Raw genomic sequence first — 27,891 nt, forward strand, 5'->3', positions numbered from 1 at the left:
AGGCTGGGTGGTTCTGTAACAAAAGCCTTTCTTTATAAGCACGGTGGTGGCGAACGCGGGCGCGCCCGGACGGGGCCTTTCGAACCGGAGCTGCCGTTCCGTAGGCACCGTGCACACAGAGTCTGTCCGTTGCTGGGGGGAGCTGAGCCCCCGAGCCGGCTGGGCACCAGGACCCCTCGTGGCAGCGGCAGACGGGCGCTCGGAGCCGGCCCCGCGCCGCGGCTCTTCCCGAAATGCTGCGGATGGGTCTCCGGCGTCCTTCGTACCCGTGGCTCTAGGGCGGCCCGGCTGGGGGCCCAGCGCTGTGGGGCAGCTCCGCCCTGTCCCGGCATTGTCCCTTTCCTGTGTCCGGCGAGGGGCAGGGCCGCGCCACGACCCGCCCTATGGCAGTGAAACAGCTGGAGAGGAGTGCTGGGCCCAAGAGGGGCAGGGGCCCAGCCAGAAAGGGACAAAGTCCCCTTTCTCACCCTGCTCAGGCCTGGCCCCCCTCCTCGCCCTGGGGGCGCGGCCCCCCAGAGACTGGCCATGCCCAGCCCCACAGGAGAGGCCCGCCCTGGGGGAGCTGGGGCTGGGGAGTGGGGCAGGGAAGGATGCCTGGCGGGGGGGGGGAGGGAGTTCCCCTGTTCAGGAGATGGGGGGAGGAACTGTCAGAGAATGGAGTTAGGTGGGGGGCAGAGAGGAAATGGGGGGCAGGAGCCCACAGCTGGTGGGTCAGACAGGAGATGGGGGGCAGGAGCCCAGGGTGGGGGGCAGGAGCTCAGGGTCAGACAGACAACGGGGCGGCTGGTGGGGACTCCGCCCACCCCGGCTGGCCCCCCATCTCTGCCAGCACGACGGGGCTTGGGGCCCAGAGGTACCAGCCCCCCCTCAGGCCCCCTTCTCAGAGGCAGCGCAGGGCGTGGGGGCGGCGGAGGGGTCGCCCGGCTGGCGGCCGCTCTCCGAGGGGGCGGGGCACAGCACGTAACGCCCCGCCCCCTCGGCCCGGTGCACCTGGGCCGTCACCTCCCCCTTGGGGGACAGCGGCTGCTTCGCCGGCAGCTCGGTGCCCGGCCCCCCCACGGCGCCCCGCTCCGCGCCCCCCTCCTCCATGTTGACGTAGAGGATCTCGTCGGGGCCCTGGGCGGGCGGGAGGCCCTGCAGGATCTTCTCCAGCTCCCCGGACAGCGCCTCGAAGGTGGGGCGCTCCTGGGGCTGCAGCGCCCAGCACCGGCTCATCAGCTCGTACCTGGGGAGAGGGGCCGGCGTGAGCGGGCTGCCTCCACCGGCCGGGGGCTGCTCTCGGGGGCCCTGGAGACGTGGGGGGCTTCTCCCGGGGGGCCCTGGAGACGTGGGGGGCTGCTCTCGGGGGCCCTGGAGACGTGGGGGGCTGCTCTCGGGGGCCCTGGAGACGTGGGGGGCTGCTCTCGGGGGCCCTGGAGACGTGGGGGGCTGCTCCTGGGGGGCCCTGGAGACGTGGGGGGCTGCTCTCGGGGGCCCTGGAGACGTGGGGGGCTGCTCCCGGGGGGCCCTGGAGACGTGGGGGGCTGCTGGGGGGCCCTGGAGATGTGGGGGGCTGCTCTTGGGGGGCCCTTGGCCGGTCCAGAGACATGGGGGGCTAAACAGGCTGAGATGCAGCGCACAGGGAATGGCTGGGGGAGGGGACCATGCTGGGGGGGGGCACTGCAGAGAGGGGCAGGTCCCTGGGAATGGCCCCATAGCATGCTGGGAAGCCCTGGAGGGCAGAGGGGTCCCAGGGTGGCTGGGGTTCTAAGAGCCTGGGGGAGGCTGGGGAGGGGTCTGAGGGGCCAGGGGCCCTGAGGGGGATGGGAGGGTCTGGGGGGCCAGGGGCCCTGAGGTGGCCGGGAGGGTCTGGGGGGCCAGGGGCCCTGAGGGGGATGGGAGGGTCTGGGGGGCCAGGGGCCCTGAGGTGGCCGGGAGGGTCTGGGGAGGGGGGCCAGGGGCCCTGAGGGGGCGGGGAGGGTCTGGGGGGGCCAGGGGCCCTGAGGGGGACGGGAGGGTTCTGGGGGGGCCAGGGGCCCTGAGGGGGCGGGGGGGGGGGGTCCTTACAGTCCATCCAGACAGTCAAGCGGCTGCTTGAGGCGGTGTCCCTGCCGTAGGTAGTCGTAGATCTCGCTGTTCTCCACGCCCGGGTACGGCGTCTGGCCCCGCGTGGCGATCTCCCACATGGTAACCCCGAAGGACCACTGCGGGAAGGGAGGGTTAGCGCTGCGGGCGCGGGGGCCGGGGGCCGGGGCTGGGGGCAGGGGCTGGGGGCCGGGGGCGGGGGGCAGGGGGGGGACAGGGGGCGGGGGCCGGGGGCCGGGGGCAGGGGGGGGGCGGGGGGGGGCAGGGGGGGGCGGGGGCAGGGGGCGGGGGACGGGGGGGGGCGGGGGCCGGGGGCCGGGGGCAGGGGGGGGCCGGGGGTGGGGGCTGGGGGCAGGGGGGGGCCGGGGGCGGGGGGCAGGGGCTGGGGCCGGGGGGGGGCGGGGGACCGGGGGCGGGGCAGGGGGGGGGCCGGGGGCCGGGGCAGGGGGGGGTGGGGGCCGGGGGCTGGGGGCAGGGGGGGGGGGGGGGCCGGGGGGCGGAGGGGGGGCCGGGGCCCAGGGGCGGGGGGGCGGGGGCCGGGGGGGGGGCGGGGCCGGGGGCCGGGGCCCAGGGGAGGGGGGGGGCCGGGGGCGGGGGACGGGGGGGTGGGGGCCGGGGACAGGGCGGGGGCCGGGGGCCGGGGGCAGGGGGGGGGGCGGGGGCGGGGGCGGGGGGGGCCGGGGGCAGGGGGGCGGGGTCCGGGGAGGGGGCGGGGGCCGGGGCCGGGTGGGGGGGGGGTGGGGGCAGGGGGCGGGGGGGGGGGGGCGGGGGGCAGGGGGCCGGGGACAGGGCGGGGGGCAGGGGCGGGGAGGGGGCAGGGTGGGGGGGGGGGCCTGGGGCCGGGGGCAGGGGGGGGGCGGGGGGGGCCCAGGGGCGGGGCCGGGGGGCGGGGGCCGGGGGGGGGCCCAGGGGCGGGGCCGGGGGGCGGGGGCCGGGCGAGGGGCGGGGCCGGGGGGCGGGGGCCGGGCGGGGGGCGGGGGCCGGGGGCCGGGGCCCAGGGGGGGGGGGGGCTGGGGGGGGCGGGGGCCGGGGGCTGGGGACAGGGCGGGGGCCGGGGGCAGGCCGGGGGCTCGGGGCCGGGGGCGGGGGGGGCCGGGGGCCCAGGGGGGGCGGGGGCTGGGGAGGGCGGGGGCCGGGGGCAGGCCGGGGGCTCGGGGCCGGGCTCACCACGTCGCTCTTGGTGGTGTAGACGCGGTCGGCCAGGCTCTCGATGGCGATCCACTTGACGGGCATCTTGGCGATCCGGCCCTGCCGGTAATAGTCCCCGTTGTAGATCTTCTTGGAGAGGCCGAAGTCGGCCACGCACACGTTCATGTTCTCGTCCAGCCTGCGGGGGCAGTGCCAGTGAGGCCCGAGGGCCGCTGCCATCGCCCCCCGGGCACGCATGAATTTTGTTCAATGACCTGCTGTGCGGATGTGCACCACCCGGAGACTCACCCGCTGCTGGCACCTGACTCTCCTGGGCAGCTGCCCAAGCACCCAGCTTCCAGGGAACCATGGGGCTGGGCAGGAGGGGCAGGCCTGGGAGGTAGGGTGGGGGGCTGGGGAGGGGGGCAGGCCTGAAGGCAGGGTGGGGGGCAGGCCTGGGAGGTAGGGTGGGGGGCTGGGGAGGGGGGCAGGCCTGAGGGCAGGGTGGGGGGCTGGGGGTAGGGGGGGGGCTGGGGAGGGGGCCCTGGGGCAGGTAGGGGGGGCTGGGGGGCTGGGGAGGGGGGCAGGCCTGAGGGCAGGGTGGGGGGCTGGGGAGGGGGGCTGGCCTGGGAGGTAGGGTGGGGGGCTGGGGAGGGGGGCAGGCCTGAGGGCAGGGTGGGGGGCTGGAAGGGGGGCAGGCCTGAGGGCAGGGTGGGGGGCTGGGGAGGGGGGCCTGGCCTGAGGGCAGGGTGGGGGTCTGGGGAGGGGGGGCTGGCCTGAGGGCAGGGTGGGGGGCTGGGGAGGGGGCTGGCCTGGGAGGTAGGGTGGGGGGCTGGGGAGGGGGGCAGGCCTGAGGGCAGGGTGGGGGTCGGAGAGGCTCCCCAGGGCGTGGCCCTGCCCTCTCCCTTGACGTTTCGGGGTCCCCAAGGCCCCAGCTCTCACATGCAGTTGCGGGCGGCCAGGTCCCGGTGGATGAAGCTCCGGCTGCTCAGATACTGCATCCCGCTGGCGATGTCGGCCATGAAGCGCACCAGGGTCTGGGCCGGCAGGTACTGGGGGGGGAAGCTCGTTAGTGCCGGGTGGGGGTGGGGTACCGGGGCCCGGCTGGGGGGAGCCCGTTAGTGGTGGGCGGGGCCGGACTGTGGCTGGGGCGGTTTGCGCTGGGCTGGGGCGGAGGTTGGGGGGGCCGGTTAGCGCCGGGCTGGTCCAGGAGGGAGCGGGTTAGCTCAGGGCCGTGGCTGGGGGGGCCGGTTAGCTCAGGGCCGTGGTTGGGGGGCCGGTTAGCGCCGGGCTGGGCCAGGGGGGGGCTGGTTAGCTCAGGGCCGTGGCTGGGGGGGCCGGTTAGCGCCGGGCTGTGCTGGGGGGGGGGGCTGGTTAGCTCAGGGCCGTGGCTGGGGGGGCCGGTTAGCGCCGGGCTGTGCCGGGGGGGGGGGGCGGTTAGCTCAGGGCCGTGGCCAGGGGTCCGGTTAGCGCCGGGCTGTGCCGGGGGGGCTGGTTAGCTCAGGGCCGTGGCTGGGGGGGCTGGTTAGCGCCGGGCTGTGCCGGGGGGGGGGGTTGGTTAGCTCAGGGCCGTGGCTGGGGGGGCCGGTTAGCGCCGGGCTGTGCCGGGGGGGCTGGTTAGCTCAGGGCCGTGGCTGGGGGGGCCGGTTAGCGCCGGGCTGTGCCGGGGGGGGGGGCTGGTTAGCTCAGGGCCGTGGCCGGGGGGGCCGGTTAGCGCCGGGCTGTGCCGGGGGGGGGGGCTGGTTAGCTCAGGGCCGTGGCCGGGGGGTCCGGTTAGAGCCGGGCTGTGCCGGGGGGGCTGGTTAGCTCAGGGCCGTGGCCGGGGGGTCCGGTTAGCGCCGGGCTGTGCCGGGGGGGCGCACACTCACCAGGGGGCTCTCCCCGAGCCGGGAGTAGAGCAGGAAGCTGTGCAGGTCCCCGTGCTTCATGAAGGGCAGGATGACGACGGGCGAGGGGAAGCCCTCGCTCTCTGTGCTCTGCAAACACACCCCTGCCCGGGGACCCCAGCTGCTGTCAGCGCGGCCCCTCCAGATTCCCAGCCCCCCTGGATCCCAGGCCCCCAGACTGAACAGGGAGACCCAGACGGGAGATACGGATCCCAAATCAAAGTATGTGATCTAGTGGTTAGACGGGCTGGGAAGGGAGCAGGGTCTAGTGGTTAGAGTGGGGTGGGGAGCGGGATCTAATGCTTAGACGGGCTGGGAGGGGAGCGGGGTCTAATGGTTAGAGTGGGTGGGGAGCAGTAACTAGTGGTTAGACAGGGGCTGGGAGGGGAGCGGGGTCTAATGGTTAGAGTGGGGTGGGGCGCGGTGACTAGTGGTTAGAGCAGGGGCTGGGAGGGGAGCGGGGTCTAGTGGTTAGAGTGGGGTGGGGCGCGGTGACTAGTGGTTAGAGCAGGGGCTGGGAGGGGAGCGGGGTCTAATGGTTAGAGTGGGTGGGGAGCGGTGACTAGTGGTTAGACAGGGGCTGGGAGGGGAGCGGGGTCTAATGGTTAGAGTGGGTGGGGAGCGGTGACTAGTGGTTAGACAGGGGCTGGGAGGGGAGCGGGGTCTAATGGTTAGAGTGGGGTGGGGCGCGGTGACTAGTGGTTAGAGCAGGGGCTGGGAGGGGAGCGGGGTCTAATGGTTAGAGTGGGTGGGGAGCGGTGACTAGTGGTTAGACGGGCTGGGAGGGGAGCGGGGTCTAATGGTTAGAGTGGGTGGGGAGCGGTGACTAGTGGTTAGACGGGCTGGGAGGGGAGCGGGGTCTAGTGGTTAGAGTGTGTGGGGAGTGGTGACTAGTGGTTAGACGGGCTGGGAGGGGAGCGGGGTCTAATGGTTAGAGTGGGTGGGGCGCGGTGACTAGTGGTTAGAGCAGGGGCTGGGAGGGGAGCGGGGTCTAGTGGTCAGAGCAGGGACCCCCGGTTCCCGGTTCAGAGGCAGGCCCCTACCCAGGAGTTTCATGACGTGGGGGTGGTCGAAGTCCTTCATGCAGACGGCCTCGCTCAGGAAATCCTCCATCTCGCTGCGGGTGCAGATGGCGACTGCGGGCACAGAGGGGGTGAGGCTGGAGCCGCCAGGGGAGGCAGCGGGGGCAGGAGGGGCCCTTGGGGGCAGGGCAGAGGAGGCCCCCGGCGCCCGCAGGACACTTACTCTTCATGGTCTTGATGGCCACCTTGCGGACGCAGTCGTCCTGCTTGAGCTGCCCTTCCACCACCGAGCCAAACTCCCCTGCGGAAGCCGGAGGCAGAGGGGCTGAGAGGCCTGGTGTGCGGGTGCTTGGACACACAGCACAGCCAGGGCCAGGGCAGCCAGCAGGGGGCAGCAGCATGCGCACACAGTGCAAACACACACACCAGTGCACGCTCACGGCAGCGCACACACACACCAGTGTGCACACACAGTGCAAACACACACACTAGTGCTCGCTCACGGCAGCTCACACACACACCAGTGCGCACACACAGTGCAAACACACACACTAGTGCTCGCTCACGGCAGCTCACACACACACCAGTGCGCACACAGTGCAAACACACACACTAGTGCTCGCTCACGGCAGCACACACACACACCAGTGCGCACACACAGTGCAAACACACACACCAGTGCACGCTCACGGCAGCGCACACACACACCAGTGCGCACACACAGTGCAAACACACACACCAGTGTACACTCACGGCAGCTCACACACACACCAGTGCGCGCACACAGTGCAAACACACACACCAGTGTACACTCACGGCAGCTCACACACACACCAATGCTCACTCACGGCAGTGCACACACACACACCAGTGCGCGCGCACAGTGCAAACACACACACTCGTGCTCGCTCACGGCAGCGCACACACACACCAGTGCGCACACACAGTGCAAACACACACACCAGTGCTCGCTCACGGCAGCTCACACACACACCAGTGCGCACACACAGTGCAAACACACACACCAGTGCACGCTCACGGCAGCTCACACACACACCAGTGCGCGCACACAGTGCAAACACACACACCAGTGTACACTCATGGCAGCTCACACACACACCAATGCTCGCTCACGGCAGTGCACACACACACACCAGTGCGCGCGCACAGTGCAAACACACACACTAGTGCTCGCTCACGGCAGCGCACACACACACCAGTGTGTGCACACAGTGCAAACACACACACTAGTGCTCGCTCACGGCAGCGCACACACACACCAGTGCGCACACACAGTGCAAACACACACACTAGTGCTCGCTCATGGCAGCGCACACACACACCAGTGCGCACACAGTGCAAACACACACACTAGTGCTCGCTCATGGCAGCGCACACACACACCAGTGCGCACACACAGTGCAAACACACACACTAGTGCTCGCTCACAGCAGCGCACACACACACCAGTGCGCACACACAGTGCAAACACACACACTAGTGCTTGCTCACAGCAGTTCACACACACACCAGTGCGCGCACACAGTGCAAACACACACACTAGTGCTTGCTCACAGCAGCGCACACACACACCAGTGCGCGTACACAGTGCAAACACACACACTAGTGCTCGCTCACAGCAGCGCACACACACACCAGTGCGCGTACACAATGCAAACACACACACTAGTGCTTGCTCACAGCAGCGCACACACACACCAGTACGCGCACACAGTGCAAACACACACACCCATGTACACACACAGAGCACACACACACTCACACACACCCGTGTACACACACAGAGCACACACACACACACACACACGTACACACACACACACACACACTCACACACACACACGGAGGTTATTACCTTCGTTGGCAAGCTCCCAGCACCCCGGTTGCTCACAGCGCCCCCTGCTGGCTCAGTAGCAGTGGCTACACCTCCCCCCCCAGCCTGGTGTTGACTCTGGAGCCTGAGTCGTGGGCAGATTGGAGGGTGGCCTGTGCCCAAGCTCCCTGGGGCAGATCAGGGCCATGGCAGGGTCACGGCGGCTGCTCCCCGCCCCCCAAGACCCATAGCCCAAAGGGGTGCTCCAGCTCCTCTGACCCCAGTGCAGAGCTGGGCAGGGCAGGGGGCCAGGCCCAGGAATGGGGGGAGGCACGTGGGGGACAGCCTGGCTCAGGCAGGGGAGGCCTCTAGGGGGCCAGGGCAGGAAGCCGGGGGCCCGACTGGGATGGGGTACCCACTGCCGGGCATGGTGCCTGGCCCCACGGTGCACGGCTGCTCGCCGCGGCCGGCCGGCGCTCACCTTCGCCCAGCGTCTTCCCCAGAGCCACCTTGTGCCGATCGACCATCACGTCCCGCAGCTTCTCCCGCAGCTCCTCACTGATGGCCAGGCTGTTCACTGCGCGCCAGAGCCACCGGGGTTAGGCACTGGCATCCACGGGGCAGGGCCTGACCCCGGCCGAGAGCAGGGCCCGTCGGGCCGGGCGCCCCCAGACCCCCCGAGATCAGGGCCCGTCGGGCCGGGCGCCCCCAGACCCCCCCCTGAGATCAGGGCCCGTCGGGCCGGGCGCACCCCAGACCCCCCGAGATCAGGGCCCGTCGGGCCGGGCGCCCCCAGACCCCCTGAGATCAGGGCCCGTCGGGCCGGGCGCCCCCAGACCCCCCGAGATCAGGGCCCGTCGGGCCGGGCGCCCCCAGACCCCCTGAGATCAGGGCCCGTCGGGCCGGGCGCACCCCAGACCCCCCGAGATCAGGGCCCGTCGGGCCGGGCACCCCCAGACCCCCCCGAGATCAGGGCCCGTCGGGCCGGGCGCCCCCAGACCCCCCGAGATCAGGGCCCGTCGGGCCGGGCGCCCCCAGACCCCCCCGAGATCAGGGCCCGTCGGGCCGGGCGCCCCCCAGACCCCCCGAGATCAGGGCCCGTCGGGCCGGGCGCCCCCAGACCCCCCCGAGATCAGGGCCCGTCGGGCCGGGCGCCCCCCAGACCCCCCCGAGATCAGGGCCCGTCGGGCCAGGCGCCCCCAGACCCCCCTGAGATCAGGGCCCGTCGGGCCTGGTGCCCCCAGACCCCCTGAGATCAGGGCCCGTCGGGCCTGGTGCCCCCAGATCCCCCGAGATCAGGGCCCGTCAGGCCGGGCACCCCCAGACCCCCCTGAGATCAGGGCCCGTCGGGCCGGGCACCCCCCAGACCCCTCGAGATCAGGGCCCGTCGGGCCGGGCGCCCCCAGACCCCCCGAGATCAGGGCCCGTCGGGCCGGGCGCCCCCCAGACCCCTCGAGATCAGGGCCCGTCGGGCCGGGCGCCCCCAGACCCCCCGAGATCAGGGCCCGTCGGGCCGGGCGCCCCCAGACCCCCCCGAGATCAGGGCCCGTCGGGCCGGGCGCCCCCAGACCCCCCGAGATCAGGGCCCGTCAGGCCGGGCAACCCCAGACCCCCCCCTGAGATCAGGGCCCGTCGGGCCGGGCACCCCCAGACCCCCCGAGATCAGGGCCCCGTCGGGCCGGGCGCCCCCAGACCCCCCGAGATCAGGGCCCGTCGGGCCGGGCGCCCCCAGACCCCCCCGAGATCAGGGCCCGTCGGGCCGGGCACCCCCCAGACCCCCCCGAGATCAGGGCCCGTCGGGCCAGGCACCCCCCAGACCCCCCCGAGATCAGGGCCCGTCGGGCCGGGCGCCCCCCAGACCACCCCGAGATCAGGGCCCGTCGGGCCGGGCGCCCCCAGGCCCCCCGAGATCAGGGCCCGTCGGGCCGGGCACCCCCAGACCCCCCCGAGATCAGGGCCCGTCAGGCCGGGCGCCCCCAGACCCCCCGAGATCAGGGCCCGTCGGGCCGGGCGCCCCCAGACTCCCCCGAGATCAGGGCCCATTGGGCCTGGTGCCCCAGACCCCCCCGGGATCAGGGCCCGTCGGGCCAGGCACCCCCCGGACCCCTCCCGAGATCAGGGCCCGTTGGGCCGGGCGCCCCCAGATCCCCCCGAGACGAGGGCCTGTCCAGCCGGGTGCCCCCCAGAATCCCCCGAGATCAGGGCCTGTCGGGCTGGGCGCCCCCAGAGGGAGGGAACAGAATCGGGAATCCTCACGGGATCCCTCCCCCGTCACCCATTCCCAGACACACAGAAGCCCGGGAGCCCATCCCTGCCCACCCTGACTAACAGCCATTGACGGACCCAACCTCCATGAATCTATCTAGCTCTTTTTTGAACCCTGGTAAGGTCCTGGCCTTCACTGCATCCTCCGGCGAGGAGTTCCACAGGTTGACTGTGCACAGCGTGAAGAAAAACTCCCTTTGGTTTGTTTTAAATCTGCCGCCTGTTCATTTCCTTGGGTGACCCCTCGTTCTTATAGTGTGGGAATAAGTCAATCACTGTCTCCATCCCAGGCATGATTGTATAGACCTCTCCTATCCCCCCGTAATCTCCTAAGGGGGGCAGGCCCAAAGGCAGCCAGAGGGTGGCAGAGCGTAGATGGGAGCCCCGGCTGCACACTCAGCGGTGCCTGGGTGTGCTGGGACTGGTGCCCACCGGGGGCCAGCCGGGGGTGGCCGTGGGGCCGGCGCAGCGCGGGGTACTCACGGGTGGCCTCCGTCGTCCGGCGGCTGTAGGACTTGCGGACTCGGTAATGGACCACCAGCTCCCCCTGCTCCCCGCGGGGCTCGAACGCCTCCCTGCGCCGGGCGAGAGCCCATCAGACCAGGCCCCCCACCTCGGGCCCCCAGCCAGGCTGCCCTGCCCCATCCCCTTCCCCCAGCCAGCCCGCCCCGCCCCATCACCCGCCCCCAGCCAGCCCGCCCTGCCCCATCCCCTTCCCCCAGCCAGCCCGCCCCATCACCCGCCCCCAGCCAGCCCGGCCCTGTCCTGCCCCATCACCCGCCCCCAGCCAGGCCGCCCCGCCCCCAGCCCGCCCCCAGCCCCCAGCCAGCAGCCCTGCCCCCAGCCCGCCCCACTCACCCGAACCGTGTCTCCTTGCTGCGCAGCCGGGCCAGCACGAGAAGGAGGAAAACGGCAAAGGCCACGGCCAGCACCACGGCCAGGGCCACGGCCCACCAGTGCCAGGCGACGGCAGGCGCCGCACTCTCCCACACTGCGGGGCAACGGCGTTAGCAGGGCCGGGCAGTCCCGGGGCAGCTGCCCCCCTGACCTGCAAGGCTGGGGGGGCAAGGTGGTGACGGGGCAGGGGGAGGGGGGCAGGACAGACGGGGGGTGGGGGCAAGGGGACCTCACCTTCCTGGGTCTGTGGGGCGAGCTGGTCTGCAGAGGGGGAGAGAAGAGGAGCCGTTAGCTGGGGGGCGGGGGGTTAGGGGGTGGTACGATCAGTCGGCCGGCAGGCCCCGGGCCAGAGAAGGGACCCGGGTGGGCTCCGGGGGCCCAGCCCCCCGCACTCACAAGCCGAGAGGGTGACGGCGTCGCTCCAGGGCCCGTCCCCGGCCTGGGTGTAGGAGGCCACCCGCACCGTCAGGTTCTGCACCTCCCCGGCCAGCTCCAGCGTCTCCTCCGTGCGCAGCCCCACGTCCACCAGCACCTGGGAGGGAGCGGGGTGAGCCGGGGCCAGGACACCCGGCTCCAGGCCCTGGGGCGGGACTGGCTGGGGGGCCTTTCCCCCTAGGGGTGCCAGCTCCCACCCGCCACAGGCTGGCTCGGGGGGGGGGGCTGACTGAGGCAGAGGGCGGGGAACGAGGGGGGCTGGCTGAGGCGGGGGCGGGGTACGTGGGGTGGGCGGGGGTGGGGAAGGGGGGGCTGGCTGAGGCGAGGGTAGGGTATGTGGGGCGGGCGGGGGTGGGGAAGGGGGGGCTGGCTGAGGCGAGGGTAGGGTATGTGGGGCGGGGGGGGGGGGGGAAGGGGGGGCTGGCTGAGGCGGGGGTAGGGTACGTGGGGCGGGCGGGGGTGGGGAAGGGGGGGGCAGGTTGAGGCGGGGGTAGGGTACGTGGGGCGGGCGGGGGTGGGGAAGGGGGGGCTGGCTGAGGCGGGGGGGGTGGGGGGCGGGTGGGGGTGGGGAAGGGGGGGCAGGTTGAGGCGGGGGTAGGGTACGTGGGGCGGGTGGGGGTGGGGAAGGGGGGGCTGGCTGAGGCGGGGGCAGGGTACGTGGGGCAGCCGGGGGCGGGGAAGGGGGGGCAGGCTGAGGCGGGGGTAGGGTACGTGGGGCGGGCGGGGGCGGGGGGCTGGCTGAGGCGGGGGTAGGGTACGTGGGGCGGGCGGGGGTGGGGAAGGGGGGGCTGGCTGAGGCGGGGGCAGGGTATGGGGGGCGGGTGGGGGTGGGGAAGGGGGGGCAGGCTGAGGCGGGGGTAGGGTACGTAGGGCGGGTGGGGGTGGGGAAGGGGGGGCTGGCTGAGGCGGGGGCAGGGTACGTGGGCAGGCGGGGGCGGGGAAGGGGGGGCAGGCTGAGGCGGGGGTAGGGTACGTGGGGCGGGCGGGGGCGGGGGGGCTGGCTGAGGCGGGGGTAGGGTACGTGGGGCGGGCGGGGAAGGAGGGGCTGGCTGAGGCGGGGGTAGGGTACGTGGGGCAGGGGGCGGGGAAGGGGGGGCAGGCTGAGGCGGGGGTAGGGTACGTGGGGCGGGCGGGGGCGGGGGGGGCTGGCTGAGGCGGGGGTAGGGTACGTGGGGCGGGCGGGGGCGGGGGGGGCTGGCTGAGGCGGGGGTAGGGTACGTGGGGCGGGCGGGGAAGGAGGGGCTGGCTGAGGCGGGGGTAGGGTATGTGGGGTGGGCGGGGGCGGGGGCGGGGGGGGCTGGCTGAGGCGGGGGTAGGGTACGTGGGGCAGGGGGGGGGGAAGGGGGGCAGGCTGAGGCGGGGGCAGGGTACGTGGGGCAGGGGGGGGGGGAAGGGGGGTAGGCTGAGGCGGGGGCAGGGTACGTGGGGTGGGCGGGGATGGGGAAGGGGGGGCTGGCTGAGGCGGGGGTAGGGTACGTAGGGCGGGTGGGGGTGGGGAAGGGGGGGCTGGCTGAGGCGGGGGCAGGGTACGTGGGGCAGGCGGGGGCGGGGAAGGGGGGCAGGCTGAGGCGGGGGTAGGGTACGTGGGGCGGGCGGGGGCGGGGGGCTGGCTGAGGCGGGGGTAGGGTACGTGGGGCGGGCGGGAAGGAGGGGCTGGCTGAGGCGGGGGTAGGGTACGTGGGGCAGGGGGGCGGGGAAGGGGGGCAGGCTGAGGCGGGGGTAGGGTACGTGGGGCGGGCGGGGGGGGGGGCTGGCTGAGGCGGGGGTAGGGTACGTGGGGCGGGCGGGGAAGGAGGGGCTGGCTGAGGCGGGGGTAGGGTATGTGGGGTGGGCGGGGGCGGGGGGGGGGGCTGGCTGAGGCGGGGGTAGGATACGTGGGGCAGGGGGGCGGGGAAGGGGGCAGGCTGAGGCGGGGGCAGGGTACGTGGGGCAGGGGGGCGGGGAAGGGGGAGGCTGAGGCGGGGGCAGGGTACGTGGGGTGGGCGGGGATGGGGAAGGGGGGGCTGGCTGAGGCGGGGGTAGGGTACGTGGGGCGGGCGGGGGCGGGAAAGGGGGGGTCCCCGGGCCCCGCACTGCTGCCTGCCCCATGGCGGGGCCCCGGGGGGCGCTCACCTCGGGCGTGTCGGGGCTCTGGTAGGCCAGCTTGTACCCGCGCAGGATGCCGGCCGGCGGCCCGCGGGGCTCCCGCCAGTGCACCGTGGCGCGGCTGCCGTTCCGCACGGCCGTGACGTTCTCCGGGGGGGCGCGGGGCGCTGCCGGGGGCACAGGCGCGTCACTGGGCCTGCCGGGGGGCCCACCCCCATGGGAACAGCCCCCCAGCCCTAGGCCCCGCTCCCTCTAACCACTAGGCCCCGCTCCCCCCGGCCCCGCGCTGGGGAGACAACCCAGGAGTCCTGGCTCCTGCCCCCCTCTAACCACTAGGCCCCACTCCCCCCGGCCCCGCGCTGGGGAGAGAACCCAGGAGTCCTGGCTCCTGCCCCCTCTAACCACTAGGCCCCGCTCCCCCCGGCCCCGCGCTGGAGAGAGAACCCAGGAGTCCTGGCTCCTGCCCCCTCTAACCACTAGGCCCCGCTCCCTCTAACCACTAGGCCCCGCTCCCCCTGCCCCCGAGCTGGGGAGAGAACCCAGGAGTCCTGGCTCCTGCCCCCCTCTAACCACTAGGCCCCGCTCCCCCCGGCCCCGAGCTGGGGAGAGAACCCAGGAGTCCTGGCTCCTGCCCCCCTCTAACCACTAGGCCCCGCTCCCCCGGCCCCGCGCTGGGGAGAGAACCCAGGAGTCCTGGCTCCTGCCCCCTCTAACCACTAGGCCCCGCTCCCCTCTGCTCACCGCCTTCCAGGGTCTCCATGGGCGCCCAGTGGGTCCAGCGGGAGGCTCCGGCCCGGCTGTGGCAGGCCACGCGGACGTGGTAGGTGGCAAAGGGCGCCAGCCCCACGAGGCGGTGGCGGAAGGGGGGCACGCTGGTGTTCTGGCTGTACATGGCTTCGGGGGGCTCGCTGCTGAGGTCCTGGTCTGTGCGCACAGCCTGGGGTGACAGGGGGGCACTGGTGGGGGCAGGAATCCCCCCATGCAGCACAGGCCCTGGCCCCCTTTTGGGGGAGCAGAGCCGGGGGCACCCCCAGTGCGGCCCCCCATTCCCTGGGCGCGACAGGAGCCGAACGGCGACAGGACGGGGCCGCAGAAACCCCCTTCGCCGCCGAGTTTCGTTTCCCCGGAGGCGCTGGGCTGGGCGCCTCGGTTTCCCCGGGGGGGGGGCAGCGGTCACAGGCATGGGGGGGGCGTCCGGCCCCCAGGAAAAGCAGAAGCAGGAGGCTGCTGGATTCCTCCTAAGCCCCAAATCCGGGTGCTCAGCAATTTGCGCTTCCCCTTTCGCAGCCTGGGGGTGGCAGGAAGTGGGGCAGGCCGGGTGCCCCCCGTCACCGTTCCCCCGGCCCCCTCACCTGTGTGCCCACCCCCCGGCTGGGGCCAAGACCCTCTCACATCCCCGAGCCGGCCCCTGCGCTTATCCGCCCTCGGGGTCCCACGGTGTCATCCCCTGCCCCACGGCGCCATCCCCACAGAGCCAGCCCCGTCCGAGCCCCACGGCGCCACTCCCCACAGAGCCACCCCCGTCCGAGCCCCACGGCGCCACTCCCCACAGAGCCCCCCCCCTCCCAAGCCCCTCGGAGCCACCCCCGTCCGAGCCCCACGGCGCCACTCCCCACAGAGCCACCCCCGTCCGAGCCCCACGGCACCACTCCCCACAGAGCCACCCCCTCCCAAACCCCTCGGAGCCACCCCCGTCCGAGCCCCACGGCGCCACTCCCCACAGAGCCACCCCCTCCCAAGCCCCTCGGAGCCACCCCCGTCCGAGCCCCACGGCACCACTCCCCACAGAGCCACCCCCTCCCAAGCCCCTCGGAGCCACCCCCGTCCGAGCCCCACGGCGCCACTCCCCACAGAGCCACCCCCTCCCAAGCCCCTCGGAGCCACCCCCGTCCGAGCCCCACGGCGCCATCCCCACAGAGCCACCCCCTCCCAAACTCCTCGGAGCCACCCCCGTCCGAGCCCCACGGCGCCACTCCCCACAGAGCCACCCCCTCCCAAACCCCTCGGAGCCACCCCCGTCCGAGCCCCACGGCACCACTCTCTCCCCACAGAGCCACCCCCTCCCAAGCCCCTCGGAGCCACCCCCGTCCGAGCCCCACGGCACCACTCTCTCCCCACAGAGCCACCCCCTCCCAAGCCCCTCGGAGCCACCCCCGTCCGAGCCCCACGGCACCACTCCCCACAGAGCCACCCCCTCCCAAGCCCCTCGGAGCCACCCCCGTCCGAGCCCCACGGCACCACTCCCCACAGAGCCACCCCCTCCCAAGCCCCTCGGAGCCACCCCCGTCCGAGCCCCACGGCACCACTCCCCACAGAGCCACCCCCTCCCAAGCCCCTCGGAGCCACCCCCGTCCGAGCCCCACGGCACCACTCCCCACAGAGCTACCCCCTCCCAAGCCCCTCGGAGCCACCCCCGTCCGAGCCCCACGGCACCACTCTCTCCCCACAGAGCCACCCCCTCCCAAACCCCTCGGAGCCACCCCCGTCCGAGCCCCACGGCACCACTCCCCACAGAGCCACCCCCTCCCAAGCCCCTCGGAGCCACCCCCGTCCGAGCCCCACGGCACCACTCCCCACAGAGCCACCCCCTCCCAAACCCCTCGGAGCCACCCCCGTCCGAGCCCCACGGCACCACCCATGCCCCTGCCCCACAGAGCCACCCCTGTCCGAGCCCCACGGCGCCACCCATGCCCCTGCCCCATGGAGCCACCCCCCTCCCAACCTCTCGGAGCCATCCTCTCCTGAACCCACAGCGCCACACGCCCTGCCCCATGGAGCCACCCGCCGCCCCAGCCCCATGGCGCTGCCCCCCGCCTGAGCCTACCTGGACGGTGCAGACGCTGAGGGGAGATTCCCCGCTGGCCCCCGGCTCCCAGCCCACCTCCAGCGCCGTCTCGCCTGGCATCACCAGCAGCAGGCTCCGGGGGCGCTGGGGGACCACTGCGGACGGCACACGGGGGGGTCAGGGCAGCCCCAGCCTGTGCCCCACGGCACCCCATGTCTGTGCTCTGGGGGGAGAAGGCTGGGCAGGGGGCCCTCCGTGGGCTGCTGGGGGAGTCGCGCGGGCCCCCGGCAATCCCCTCCCCGTGCCGTGGGGAGCCCCATGGACGCTGCCGCCCGGGGACGTGGGGCCGGCCCAGCCTCACCTGTCACGGCGGCCGTGCGAGAGGTGGCCACGCCCTTGGCGTTGTGAGCTTCGCAGGAGAACGAGGCGCTGCCGTTCAGGCCTGGGGGGCACAGCGGGAGGGGGTGAGAATGTGGGGCACCCCCAGACCCTGCCATGCCAGCCCTACCTGAGAGTGCCCCCCACTGGCCCCCCTGCCCCACAGTGCCTCCTAGCACCACTCTGGGGCCAGCCCCCCGCTGGCCCCTCTGCCCCACAGTGCCCCCTAGCACCACTCTGGGGCCAGCACCCCGCTGGCCCCCCTGCCCCACAGTGCCCCCTAGCACCACTCTGGGGCCAGCCCCCTGCTGGCCCCTCTGCCCCACAGTGCCCCCTAGCACCACTCTGGGGCCAGCCCCCCGCTGGCCCCTCTGCCCCACAGTGCCCCCTAGCACCACTCTGGGGCCAGCCCCCCACTGGCCCCCCTGCCCCACAGTGCCCCCTAGCACCACTCTGGGGCCAGCCCCCCACTGGCCCCCCTGCCCCACAGTGCCCCCTAGCACCACTCTGGGGCCAGCCCCCCGCTGGCCCCTCTGCCCCACAGTGCCCCCTAGCACCACTCTGGGGCCAGCCCCCCGCTGGCCCCCCTGCCCCACAGTGCCCCCTAGCACCACTCTGGGGCCAGCCCCCCGCTGGCCCCCCTGCCCCACAGTGCCCCCTAGCATCGGCCTGGGGCCAGTCCTCCTGTCCTCCCTGCCCCACAGTGCCCCCTAGCGCCTCCCTGCCCCAGGCCCAGCCCCTTGCCCCCTCTCCTGGCAGGGCTGGCGGGTTCCCATCCCTCCCTGTTCCCTCATCCCAGCCGCCCCCAAGGCCACGAGGCCTCCAGCTTATCAGCCTCCCCGCCCTGCACTGGGAGAAGGGGCACAGGGTGCCGGGGGGCGTGGCCTGAGCCCAAGGCCGGAGAGCTGAGGGGGCAGGGCCGGGTGAGTGGGGGGGCGGCTGTGGGGCACACTCCCGGCCCCCTAACCCCCCACTCCCTGCTCCTCTGCCCAGCCCCGGCCTGAATGCCCCCAGCCCAGTGCCCCCTCCTCCTCCGCACATCGGGGGCCAGGGATCCCCCCGGCCTGGCCCGGCTGCTGTGTCCCTCCGGCTCCCAGGCTGCCGCCCCGCGACTCGCTGCTCCGCTCCCAGCACAGCATTCTCCCCTGGCTCGGGGCAGTGGGGCCTAGTGGTTAGAGCAGGGGATGGGAGCCAAGACTCCTAGGTTCTCTCCCCTGGCTCGGGGCAGTGGGGGCTAGTGGTTAGAGCAGGGGATGGGAGCCAAGACTCCTAGGTTCTCTCCCCTGGCTCGGGGCAGTGGAGGCTAGTGGTTAGAGCAGGGGACGGGAGCCAAGACTCCTAGGTTCTCTCCCCTGGCTCGGGGCAGTGGGGGCTAGTGGTTAGAGCAGGGGATGGGAGCCAAGACTCCTGGGTTCTCTCCCCTGGCTCGGGGCAGTGGGGCCTAGTGGTTAGAGCAGGGGATGGGAGCCAAGACTCCTAGGTTCTCTCCCCTGGCTCGGGGCAGTGGGGGCTAGTGGTTAGAGCAGGGGATGGGAGCCAAGACTCCTGGGTTCTCTCCCCTGGCTCGGGGCAGTGGGGGCTAGTGGTTAGAGCAGGGGATGGGAGCCAAGACTCCTAGGTTCTCTCCCCTGGCTCGGGGCAGTGGGGCCTAGTGGTTAGAGCAGGGGATGGGAGCCAAGACTCCTAGGTTCTCTCCCCTGGCTCGGGGCAGTGGGGGCTAGTGGTTAGAGCGGGGGGGCCGGGAGCCAAGACTCCTGGGTTCTCTCCCCTGGCTCTGGGAGGGGAGTGGGGGCTAGTGGTTAGAGGGGGGGGGGGCCGGGAGCCAGGTCTCCTGGGTTCTCTCCCTGGCTGATCATGGGGTACAGAAAGCCCAAGGCGTTGCTAAGCCCCATGAGGCCTGACACCTGGGTGAGGGGCTATGCGGACACAGGAGGGTGGGGGGCACAGAGCCCCGCCAGGGCCAAGTGGCTGGAATAGCCCCCCAGCTCCCCGGCCAGGCCCTGTGCCGGCTGCCACCCCCTGGCCCTGCCCCTCCCCCCCTCAGCTCAGTGCCTGACTCACTCCGGTGCCTCACCCGCCCCAGCCTGAGTCAGCGGGGCTGGCGCTCGGGGGCCGTGGGGGGAGGGGGGCTCTCAGGGGCTGCACAGCCTGGGAGTGCCAGGGACTTGGCTGGGGCCCTTCTGCCCCTGCTTCTGGCTCAGGGAGGGAGTGGGGGCTAGTGGTCAGAGCTGTGCGCCAGGACACCTGGGTTCTGTCAGGGTCGGGGAGGGAGGGGGGGCTAGTGGGTTGGGTTGGGGTGGGGGGGGGCCGGTTTCTGTTCCTGGGTCTGTCATGGGCTCCCCATGTGACCATGGGCCGGGTGGTTGAGCGCTCCCTGCCTCAGTTTCCCCGGTGACGAGCGCCACCCAGAATAATGCAGTGGGAGAGCCGCCGCCGCAGGCCCAAGCTGCTGACGACCCCCTTGACCCCCCCACAGCCATAACCGAGCCACCCTGGCGAGCAGGAGACAAACGGCCCATTGAGAGCAGAGACATGGGGGGTGCCCCGAACAGCTGCTCCCCTCTCCCGCCTTCTTCCCATCCCCCGCCCCAACGTGCCTACGGGGGGGGGGGCTCTGCCCCGTGCCCCCCCACTCACCGCTCACTGCCAGCGTGGAGGGCACCTGGGCCAGCTGCTCCACCAGGGAGTTGCGGGGAGCCCCGTTCTGCAGCCAGACGACCCGCACGGGATCCGGGGGTCCCTGGGCGCTGCAGCTCAGGTTGAAGGGGGTGTCGGCCGCCACCTCCAGGTCCTGGGGCTCCTCGGAGAAGAAGGGCAGCCCTGGGCAGGCAGAGCGGACATCAGGCTGCTGCTTCCCCCCTGCCCGGAGCCCGCCTCCCCCGACAGGGGCGCCTGAGCAGCAGGGCTGGGTGTGACTCGGGGCAGCTCCCCGTCCCAGCCACGGCTCCGGCTCCCCAGGGACCCGCACTCTTGGGGCAGCTCCCCGTCCCAGCCACGGCTCCGGCTCCCCAGGGACCCGCACTCCCGGGGCAGCTCCCCGTCCCAGCCACGGCTCCGGCTCCCCAGGGACCCGCACTCCCGGGGCAGCTCCCCGTCCCAGCCACGGCTCCGGCTCCCCAGGGACCCGCACTCCCGGGGCAGCTCCCCGTCCCAGCCACGGCTCCGGCTCCCCAGGGACCCGCACTCCCGGGGCAGCTCCCTGTCCCAGCCACGGCTCCGGCTCCCCAGGGACCCGCACTCCCGGGGCAGCTCCCCGTCCCAGCCACGGCTCCGGCTCCCCAGGGACCCGCACTCCCGGGGCAGCTCCCCGTCCCAGCCACGGCTCCGGCTCCCCAGGGACCCGCACTCCCGGGGCAGCTCCCCGTCCCAGCCACGGCTCCGGCTCCCCAGGGACCCGCACTCCCGGGGCAGCTCCCCGTCCCAGCCACGGCTCCGGCTCCCCAGGGACCCGCACTCCGGGGGCAGCTCCCCGTCCCAGCCACGGCTCCGGCTCCCCAGGGACCCGCACACCCAGGGCAGCTCCCTGTCCCAGCCACGGCTCCGGCTCCCCAGGGACCCGCACACCCAGGGCAGCTCCCTGTCCCAGCCACGGCTCCGGCTCCCCAGGGACCCGCACACCCAGGGCAGCTCCCCGTCCCAGCCACGGCTCCGGCTCCCCAGGGACCCGCACACCCAGGGCAGCTCCCTGTCCCAGCCACGGCTCCGGCTCCCCAGGGACCCGCACTCCGGGGGCAGCTCCCCGTCCCAGCCACGGCTCCGGCTCCCCAGGGACCCGCACTCCCGGGGCAGCTCCCTGTCCCAGCCACAGCTCCGGCTCCCCAGGGACCCGCACTCCCGGGGCAGCTCCCCGTCCCAGCCACGGCTCCGGCTCCCCAGGGACCCGCACTCCCGGGGCAGCTCCCCGTCCCAGCCACGGCTCCGGCTCCCCAGGGACCCGCACTCCCGGGGCAGCTCCCCGTCCCAGCCACGGCTCCGGCTCCCCAGGGACCCGCACTCCGGGGGCAGCTCCCCGTCCCAGCCACGGCTCCGGCTCCCCAGGGACCCGCACACCCAGGGCAGCTCCCCGTCCCAGCCACGGCTCCGGCTCCCCAGGGACCCGCACACCCAGGGCAGCTCCCTGTCCCAGCCATGGCTCCGGTGCCACGTGGGCCCTGCACACCCGGGGCAGCTCCCTGTCCCAGCCACGGCTCCAGCGCCCTGTGGGCCCCGCACTCCCGGGACAGCTCCCTGTCCCAGCCACGGCTCCAGCGCCCTGTGGGCCCCGCACACCCGGGACAGCTCCCTGTCCCAGCCACGGCTCCAGCGCCCTGTGGGCCCCGCACTCCCGGGACAGCTCCCTGTCCCAGCCACGGCTCCAGCGCCCTGTGGGCCCCGCACTCCCGGGACAGCTCCCTGTCCCAGCCACGGCTCCAGCGCCCTGTGGGCCCCGCACTCCCGGGGCAGCTCCCTGTCCCAGCCACGGCTCCGGCTCCCCAGGGACCCGCACACCCGGGGCAGCTCCCTGTCCCAGCCACGGCTCCAGCGCCCCACAGGCTGCAGCAGCGTGGCTGCTTTCCCCTTTATCCAGCCACCGCCCTCAGCCCCGTGGTGCAGGGCCGAGTCCGGAGGGGCCCAGGGCCACTCACCTTCCAGGCCCAGGTGGGCGGCGTCAGACAGCACCTCCTGCCCCTGGACCTGCACCGCGCACTGGTAGCTGCCCGCGTCCGAGAGCTGCACCGCGGGGATACTGCGGGCGGAGGGGGGGCGTGAGCGCTGCGGGCAGCACCTGGCAGGCTGGGCACGGCGCGGGGGGGCGGACTGGGGGGGCCGGACTGGGGGGGGCTGGACTGGGGGCACTGCACGGAGGGGGGCTGGACTGGGGGGGCCGGACTGGGGGCACTGCATGGAGGGGGGCTGGACTGGGGGGGCCGGACTGGGGGCACTGCATGGAGGGGGGCCGGACTGGGGGGGCCGTCTGCCCTGAGGAAGGAGGCAGCAGCGAGAGGCGCCGTGGCCTGCAGGGCGGGGCAGCTTCACCAGCGTCACCCGCTCCCCCCCCTCCAGCCCCCAACCTGCGCCGGGTGCAGCACCCGTCTGGGCTCCTGGGACGCGGGGTGGGGGGGGGTCGCTCTGTTCCCTTGTTGTGTGGCATGGGATACCTACTGTCCTGGGGTGACCCCGTGTGTGTGCCTCAGTTTCCCTGGGCAGGGCGCCAGTGCCTGGCTGGGTGTGGGAATTTGGGGGGTGACCCACTGCGGGAGGCAGCCCCAGCCCAGCCTGTACCCGCTGGGCCAGGCACTCTGGAAGCTGAGCGTAGATGGGGGGCAACCAGCTGACCCCTTTTGCCCGGGAAGGGGGCAGGGCTGGCTGCAGGGCAGGGGCCGGTTGCTGGGGGTGGGAGTGAGTCTCTCTGGCTTGGGGGGCAGGCAGGGGGGCCGGGTCGGGCTCTGTCTGCCCAGCCTGGACTGCACCAGGCTGCAGATGGGGGGCAGGGCCCGGTGCCACCCTCCTCGGGGGACAACCCCACTCCCCATGGCTCCTACTGGGTGACCCCTGGCCCTGGGGGGGGCGTGGGGTCTGGGTGAGGGGGACCCGCTCACCTGAGCTCGCTGACGGCCAGCCAGTCCCTGTCGGTCACCGGCATCTGCATCTGGTTGGTGTCGGCCAGCTCCAGCGTCCGCCCGTCCCGCAGCCAGCCGATGTCGGGGGGCTCCTGGCCCAGGCGCACGGCGCAGCGCAGCCGCACGTCCTTCCCCAGCGACGCCGTCAGGTTCGAGGGGCTCTCCAGGAAGTGCAGGGCTGCGGGGGGGGGGCTGAAGGTGTCTGCTGCTGGGGGCCTGCCCCCCCAGAGTGTTCTGTGGGGCGAGGGGTCTGTGGAGGACCAGCCCCTGGGCCCCACCCCAGAGGTGGGCGCATCTCAGAGCCAGGCGAGGGGTCCGTGAAGGACCGGCCTGCAGGCCCCACCCCAGAGGTGGGCGCATCTCAGAGCCAGGCGAGGGGTCCGTGAAGGACCGGCCCCTGGGCCCCACCCCAGAGGTGGGCGCATCTCAGAGCCAGGCGAGGGGTCCGTGTAGGACTAGCCCGCAGGCCCCACCCCAGAGGTGGGCGCATCTCAGAGCCAGGTGAGGGGTCCGTGAAGGACCGGCCCGCAGGCCCCACCCCAGAGGTGGGCGCATCTCAGAGCCAGGCGAGGGGTCTGTGAAGGACCGGCCCCTGGGCCCCACCCCAGAGGTGGGCGCATCTCAGAGCCAGGTGAGGGGTCCGTGAAGGACCAGCACCCCACCCCAGAGGTGGGCGCATCTCAGAGCCAGGCGAGGGGTCCGTGAAGGACCGGCCCCTGGGCCCCACCCCAGAGGTGGGCGCATCTCAGAGCCAGGCGAGGGGTCCGTGAAGGACCCCACCCCAGGCTCCCCGCAGGCCCCACCCCAGAGGTGGGCGCATCTCCGTGAGCCAGAGCGAGGGGTCTGTGAAGGACCAGGCTCCCCTGGGCCCCACCCCAGAGGTGGGCGCATCTCAGAGCCAGGCGAGGGGTCCGTGAAGGACCGGCCCGCAGGCCCCACCCCAGAGGTGGGCGCATCTCAGAGAGGTGGGCGCATCTCAGAGCCAGGGGGCCAGACCCCACCCCAGAGGTGGGCGCATCTCAGAGCCAGGCGAGGGGTCTGTGAAGGACCGGCCCCTGGGCCCCACCCCAGAGGTGGGCGCATCTCAGAGCCAGGCGAGGGGTCCGTGAAGGACCGGCCCCTGGGCCCCACCCCAGAGGTGGGCGCATCTCAGAGCCAGGCGAGGGGTCCGTGAAGGACCGGCCCGCAGACCCCACCCCAGAGGTGGGCGCATCTCAGAGCCAGGTGAGGGGTCCGTGAAGGACCGGCCCCTGGGCCCCACCCCAGAGGTGGGCGCATCTCAGAGCCAGGTGAGGGGTCTGTGAAGGACCGGCCCCTGGGCCCCACCCCAGAGGTGGGCGCATCTCAGAGCCAGGTGAGGGGTCTGTGAAGGACCAGCCCGCAGGCCCCACCCCAGAGGTGGGCGCATCTCAGAGCCAGGTGAGGGGTCCATGAAGGACCGGCCCCTCGGCCCCACCCCAGAGGTGGGCGCATCTCAGAGCCAGGCGAGGGGTCCGTGAAGGACCGGCCCCTGGGCCCCACCCCAGAGGCAGGCACGGGGATGGTGGAGGGACACGGCCGTCCCCAGGTCTGGCTCCTGGATGTGCATGGAGCAGGGGGCTGGGAATCAGCCCGCCTGTGCCTCAGTTTCCCCAGCTGCCAAAGGCAGAGGAACCGGATCGGGGGGGGGGGGGGGGGGGGGGGGGGGGAAGCTGATCTGCACAGCAGGGACCTTCTCCCCTCCCCCTCCCCCGGCCGTTCAGCCCCTTGGGATGGGAGCCACATTCCAGGGCGTGGGAACCAGAAGGGACTTGGCCCTGCTGCTCGCTCTGGGGGCTGGCGGGTCACAGTGGAAGCCTGAGGCCCCCCCCCCCCCCCCGCTGGGTGCACCCCCCCGGCCCCCCCCCCCCTCCCCCCGCTGGGTGCACCGGTCACACAGGTCACCCCCCCCTCCCCCCGCTGGGTGCACCGGTCACAGGCCCCCCCCCCCCCGCTGGGTGCACCGGTCACAGGCCCCCCCCCCCCCGCCGGGCGCACCGGTCACAGGCCCCCCTCCCCCGCTGGGTGCACCGGTCACAGGCCCCCCCCCCCCCGCCGGGCGCACCGGTCACAGGCCCCCCTCCCCCCGCTGGGTGCACCGGTCACAGGCCCCCCCTCCCCCGCTGGGTGCACCGGTCACAGGCCCCCCCCCGCCGCCGCTTGTGGTTCAAAGCAATTTGGTTCCTCTTTCGTTTCCCCCCCCCCCCGCTTCCGGCACGTTCTGCCGGGAGGCCGATCCCAGGGCCTGGGACCCCCCCAGAGCCTCGCAGGGCCCAGAGCGGGTCAGCAGGGAACCTGGGGCTGGGCTGGCGGTGACGGGCCGCCGGGAAATGCAGAGACTTGGCCTCCTTTTGGGGGGGTCTGGGGGCCCTGATCTCGGAGGGGGTCTGGGGGCGCCGGCCCGACGGGCCCTGATCTCGGGGGTCTGGGGGCGCCCGGCCCGACGGGCCCTGATCTCGGGGGGTCTGGGGGGCGCCCGGCCCGACGGGCCCTGATCTCGGGGGGGTCTGGGGGCCCGGCCCGACGGGCCCTGATCTCGGGGGGGGTCTGGGGGGGGGGCGCCCGGCCCGACAGGCCCTGATCTCGGGGGGGGGGGGCGCCCGGCCCGACGGGCCCTGATCTCGGGGGGTCTGGGGGCGCCCGGCCCGACAGGCCCTGATCTCGGGGGGTCTGGGGGCGCCCGGCCCGACGGGCCCTGATCTCGGGGGGGGTCTGGGGGGCGCCCGGCCCGACGGGCCCTGATCTCGGGGGGTCTGGGGGGCGCCCAGCCCGACGGGCCCTGATCTCGGGGGGTCTGGGGGCGCCCGGCCCGACGGGCCCTGATCTCGGGGGGTCTGGGGTGCCCGGCCCGACGGGCCCTGATCTCGGGGGGTCTGGGGGCGCCCGGCCAACGGGCCCTGATCTCGGGGGTCTGGGGTGCCTGGCCCGACGGGCCCTGATCTCGGGGGTCTGGGGGCGCCCGGCCCGACGGGCCCTGATCTCGGGAGGTCTGGGGGCGCCCGGCCCAACGGGCCCTGATCTCGGGGGGTCTGGGGGTGCCTGGCCCGACGGGCCCTGATCTCGGGGGGTCTGGGGGCGCCCGGCCCGATGGGCCCTGATCTCGGGGGGTCTGGGGGCGCCCGGCCCGACGGGCCCTGATCTCGGGGGGTCTGGGGTGCCCGGCCCGACGGGCCCTGATCTCGGGGGGTCTGGGGGACGCCCGGCCCGACGGGCCCTGATCTCGGGGGGTCTGGGGGCGCCTGGCCCGACGGGCCCTGATCTCGGGGGGCCTGGGGGGGGGGCGCCCGGCCCGACGGGCCCTGATCTCGGGGGGTCTGGGGGCACCGTCCAGGACTCTGTAGCAGGCTCCTGTTCCCCAGCACAAGGCCCGTCCCGGTGCCAGGGGTCGGGTTTGAACCGGCCAGTCCAGTGCTGCAGCCAATGGAGCTGGGGGGCGCGGGCTCGCTCCGACCTCGTGTCCGTTGGGGGCTCGTGGCCGGTATTTTTGTTGGACCCATCTGGCCGCCCTGCGCAGGCACAAGGTGACGCTGGTGCTGAAATGCAGCCAGTGCTGGGGGGAGCTGCTCCGCGACACAGCTGGGATGCGCCGAGGGAGCTGCGGGGCCAAAGCCCCCACCCATCCGGCAAACATGATGTGTGTGCAGCTCGCCCAGCCCCACATCCCAGAGCGGGGAGCCGAGCTCCCTGTGCGGCCGGTGCCCCACCCTCCCCCAGCCCCTGCCCCCTGCCCTGCCAGTGCCCCACCCTCCCCAGCCCCTGCCCCCTGCCCTGCCAGTGCCCCCCGCCCCCCAGCCCCTGCCCCCTGCCCTGCCAGTGCCCCACCCGCCCCCAGCCCCTGCCCCCTGCCCTGACAGTGCCCCACCCACCCCCAGCCCCTGCCCCCCAGCCCCTGCCAGTGCCCCACCCTCCCCCCAGCCCCTGCCCCCTGCCCTGCCAGTGCCCCATCCGCCCCCCAGCCCCTGCCCCCCAGCCCTGCCAGTGCCCCACCCTCCCCCCAGCCCCTGCCCCCTGCCCTGCCAGTGCCCCACCCTCCCCCAGCCCCCCCCTGCCCCGACCCCCCACCCCCTGCCCCCCAGCCCTGCCAGTGCCCCACCCTCCCCCCAGCCCCTGCCCCCTGCCCTGCCAGTGCCCCATCCGCCCCCCAGCCCCTGCCCCCTGCCCTGCCAGTGCCCCATCCGCCCCCCAGCCCCTGCCCCCTGCCCTGCCAGTGCCCCATCCGCCCCCCAGCCCCTGCCCCCTGCCCTGCCAGTGCCCCATCCCCCCCCAGCCCCTGCCCCCTGCCCCGACAGCCCCACCCACCCCCAGCTCCTGCCCCCCAGCCCTGCCAGTGCCCCACCCTCCAGCCCAGCCCTGCCCCCCAGGCTCTGAGCAGCCTCTGCTGGCTCCCACCTGCAGCCTAGTCTGCGATGAAGCTGTTTTTAGCTTCCGCTGACCCTGGCACCTCTCCAGCCCCCTCCACGGGGGCTCTGGGCACCTGCCCCACAACCAGCACCTGGGACTGACCTCTCCAGTCTCAGCCCCCACCCCGGCACCCCAAAGCCCGCAGAGATTGGCCAACATGCTTACCCCCAGTGGGGAAACCGAGGCACAATGGGGCTGAAGGGGCTGGGCCAGGGTCACATGGGGAGTCGGTCACAGACTCAGGACTGGAAACCAACCCCCCCCCCGTGGGATCCGCCTGCCCCCAGTCCCCATCCTGCGCCTCGGCTCTGCCCTCCGCCCCCCAGGAAGGGGCAGAAGAGCCCGGAGCTACTGCCCCAGGCTCTCCAGGGGGTACTCACCGGCCTGGGGCGCGCCCGTGCCCAGCCAGCAGGCCGCCAGCAGGCAGAGCAGGGGGCTGCCGGCCGTGCCCATGTCGGCTCCCCGGAATCGCCAGCGCCCGGAGTGGATCTGGGGGCCGCGCCCTGCCGGTCCGGGCGGGTCGGGGCCTCCGAGCCCGACTCCTGCCCACGGTCGCCTCCTTCCTCGCCGGCTTCGCCCCGCCTGGGCCTGGCTCCGGGGGGCCGCCCTGGCTCCCCACAGGCCCCCGGCCTGAGCACGGCGCCCCCAGGCAGCCTGCAAGAGAGAGCCCAGCCAGGGAGCTGGGGCGCCTGCCCCGGCCAGCCCTCTGCCAGCCTCAGCCACAGCCACTGCCTGTCCCGCCCGCCCACGCAGCCTGGCGCCCGCCCGAAAGCAGAAGGGAGCATCAGCTGGGCCGGGACATTCCAGCCGGCAGCCCAGGGGTTAATGGGAGGGGAGCGCAGAAAAGCTGCAAGAAAGTCTCAGTTTGTTAAAGTTACAGCACCAGGAAAGGGCCGGCGTGGGGCCGGGGTGTATGGGGAGGGCAGGCGTGGGGCCGGGGTGCACGGGGAGGGCCGGCGTGGGGCCGGGGTGCATGGGGAGGACCGGCGTGGGGCCGGGGTGCACGGGGAGGGGCCGGCGTGGGGCCGGGGTGCACGGGGAGGGCCGGCGTGGGGCCGGGGAGTATGGGGAGGGGCCGGCGTGGGGCCAGGGT

General features: G+C 73.8%; 1 protein-coding gene and 1 long non-coding RNA gene across 2 annotated transcripts; one reads left to right on the forward strand and one right to left on the reverse strand.

Moving 5' to 3' along the window:
• Positions 1–11: 11 nt before the first annotated feature.
• Positions 12–27,579, reverse strand: AXL (AXL receptor tyrosine kinase). The gene is made up of 20 exons (XM_089769870.1): positions 27,179–27,579; positions 22,359–22,557; positions 21,405–21,505; positions 19,417–19,599; positions 16,763–16,843; positions 16,441–16,556; positions 14,358–14,553; positions 13,644–13,783; positions 11,493–11,628; positions 11,331–11,357; positions 11,058–11,190; positions 10,683–10,774; positions 8,416–8,511; positions 6,324–6,401; positions 6,122–6,214; positions 5,061–5,182; positions 4,135–4,244; positions 3,232–3,391; positions 2,047–2,183; positions 12–1,225 (listed from the first exon to the last, which is right to left on the reverse strand). The coding sequence occupies exons 1-20, from the start codon at positions 27,249–27,251 to the stop codon at positions 868–870; spliced, it is 2,631 nt and encodes an 876-aa protein (XP_089625996.1). The 5' UTR covers positions 27,252–27,579; the 3' UTR covers positions 12–867.
• On the forward strand, positions 22,675–23,155 carry LOC149523156 (uncharacterized). The gene is made up of 3 exons (XR_016347089.1): positions 22,675–22,794; positions 22,860–22,989; positions 23,049–23,155. It is a non-coding gene; the product is annotated as an uncharacterized LOC149523156 (long non-coding RNA).
• Positions 27,580–27,891: the final 312 nt, after the last annotated feature.

The sequence above is a fragment of the Pelodiscus sinensis genome, chromosome 18, assembly GCF_052426305.1.
Source record: "Pelodiscus sinensis isolate ZL-2025 chromosome 18, ASM5242630v1, whole genome shotgun sequence".
In the NCBI taxonomy this organism is placed as follows: Eukaryota; Metazoa; Chordata; order Testudines; family Trionychidae; genus Pelodiscus; species Pelodiscus sinensis.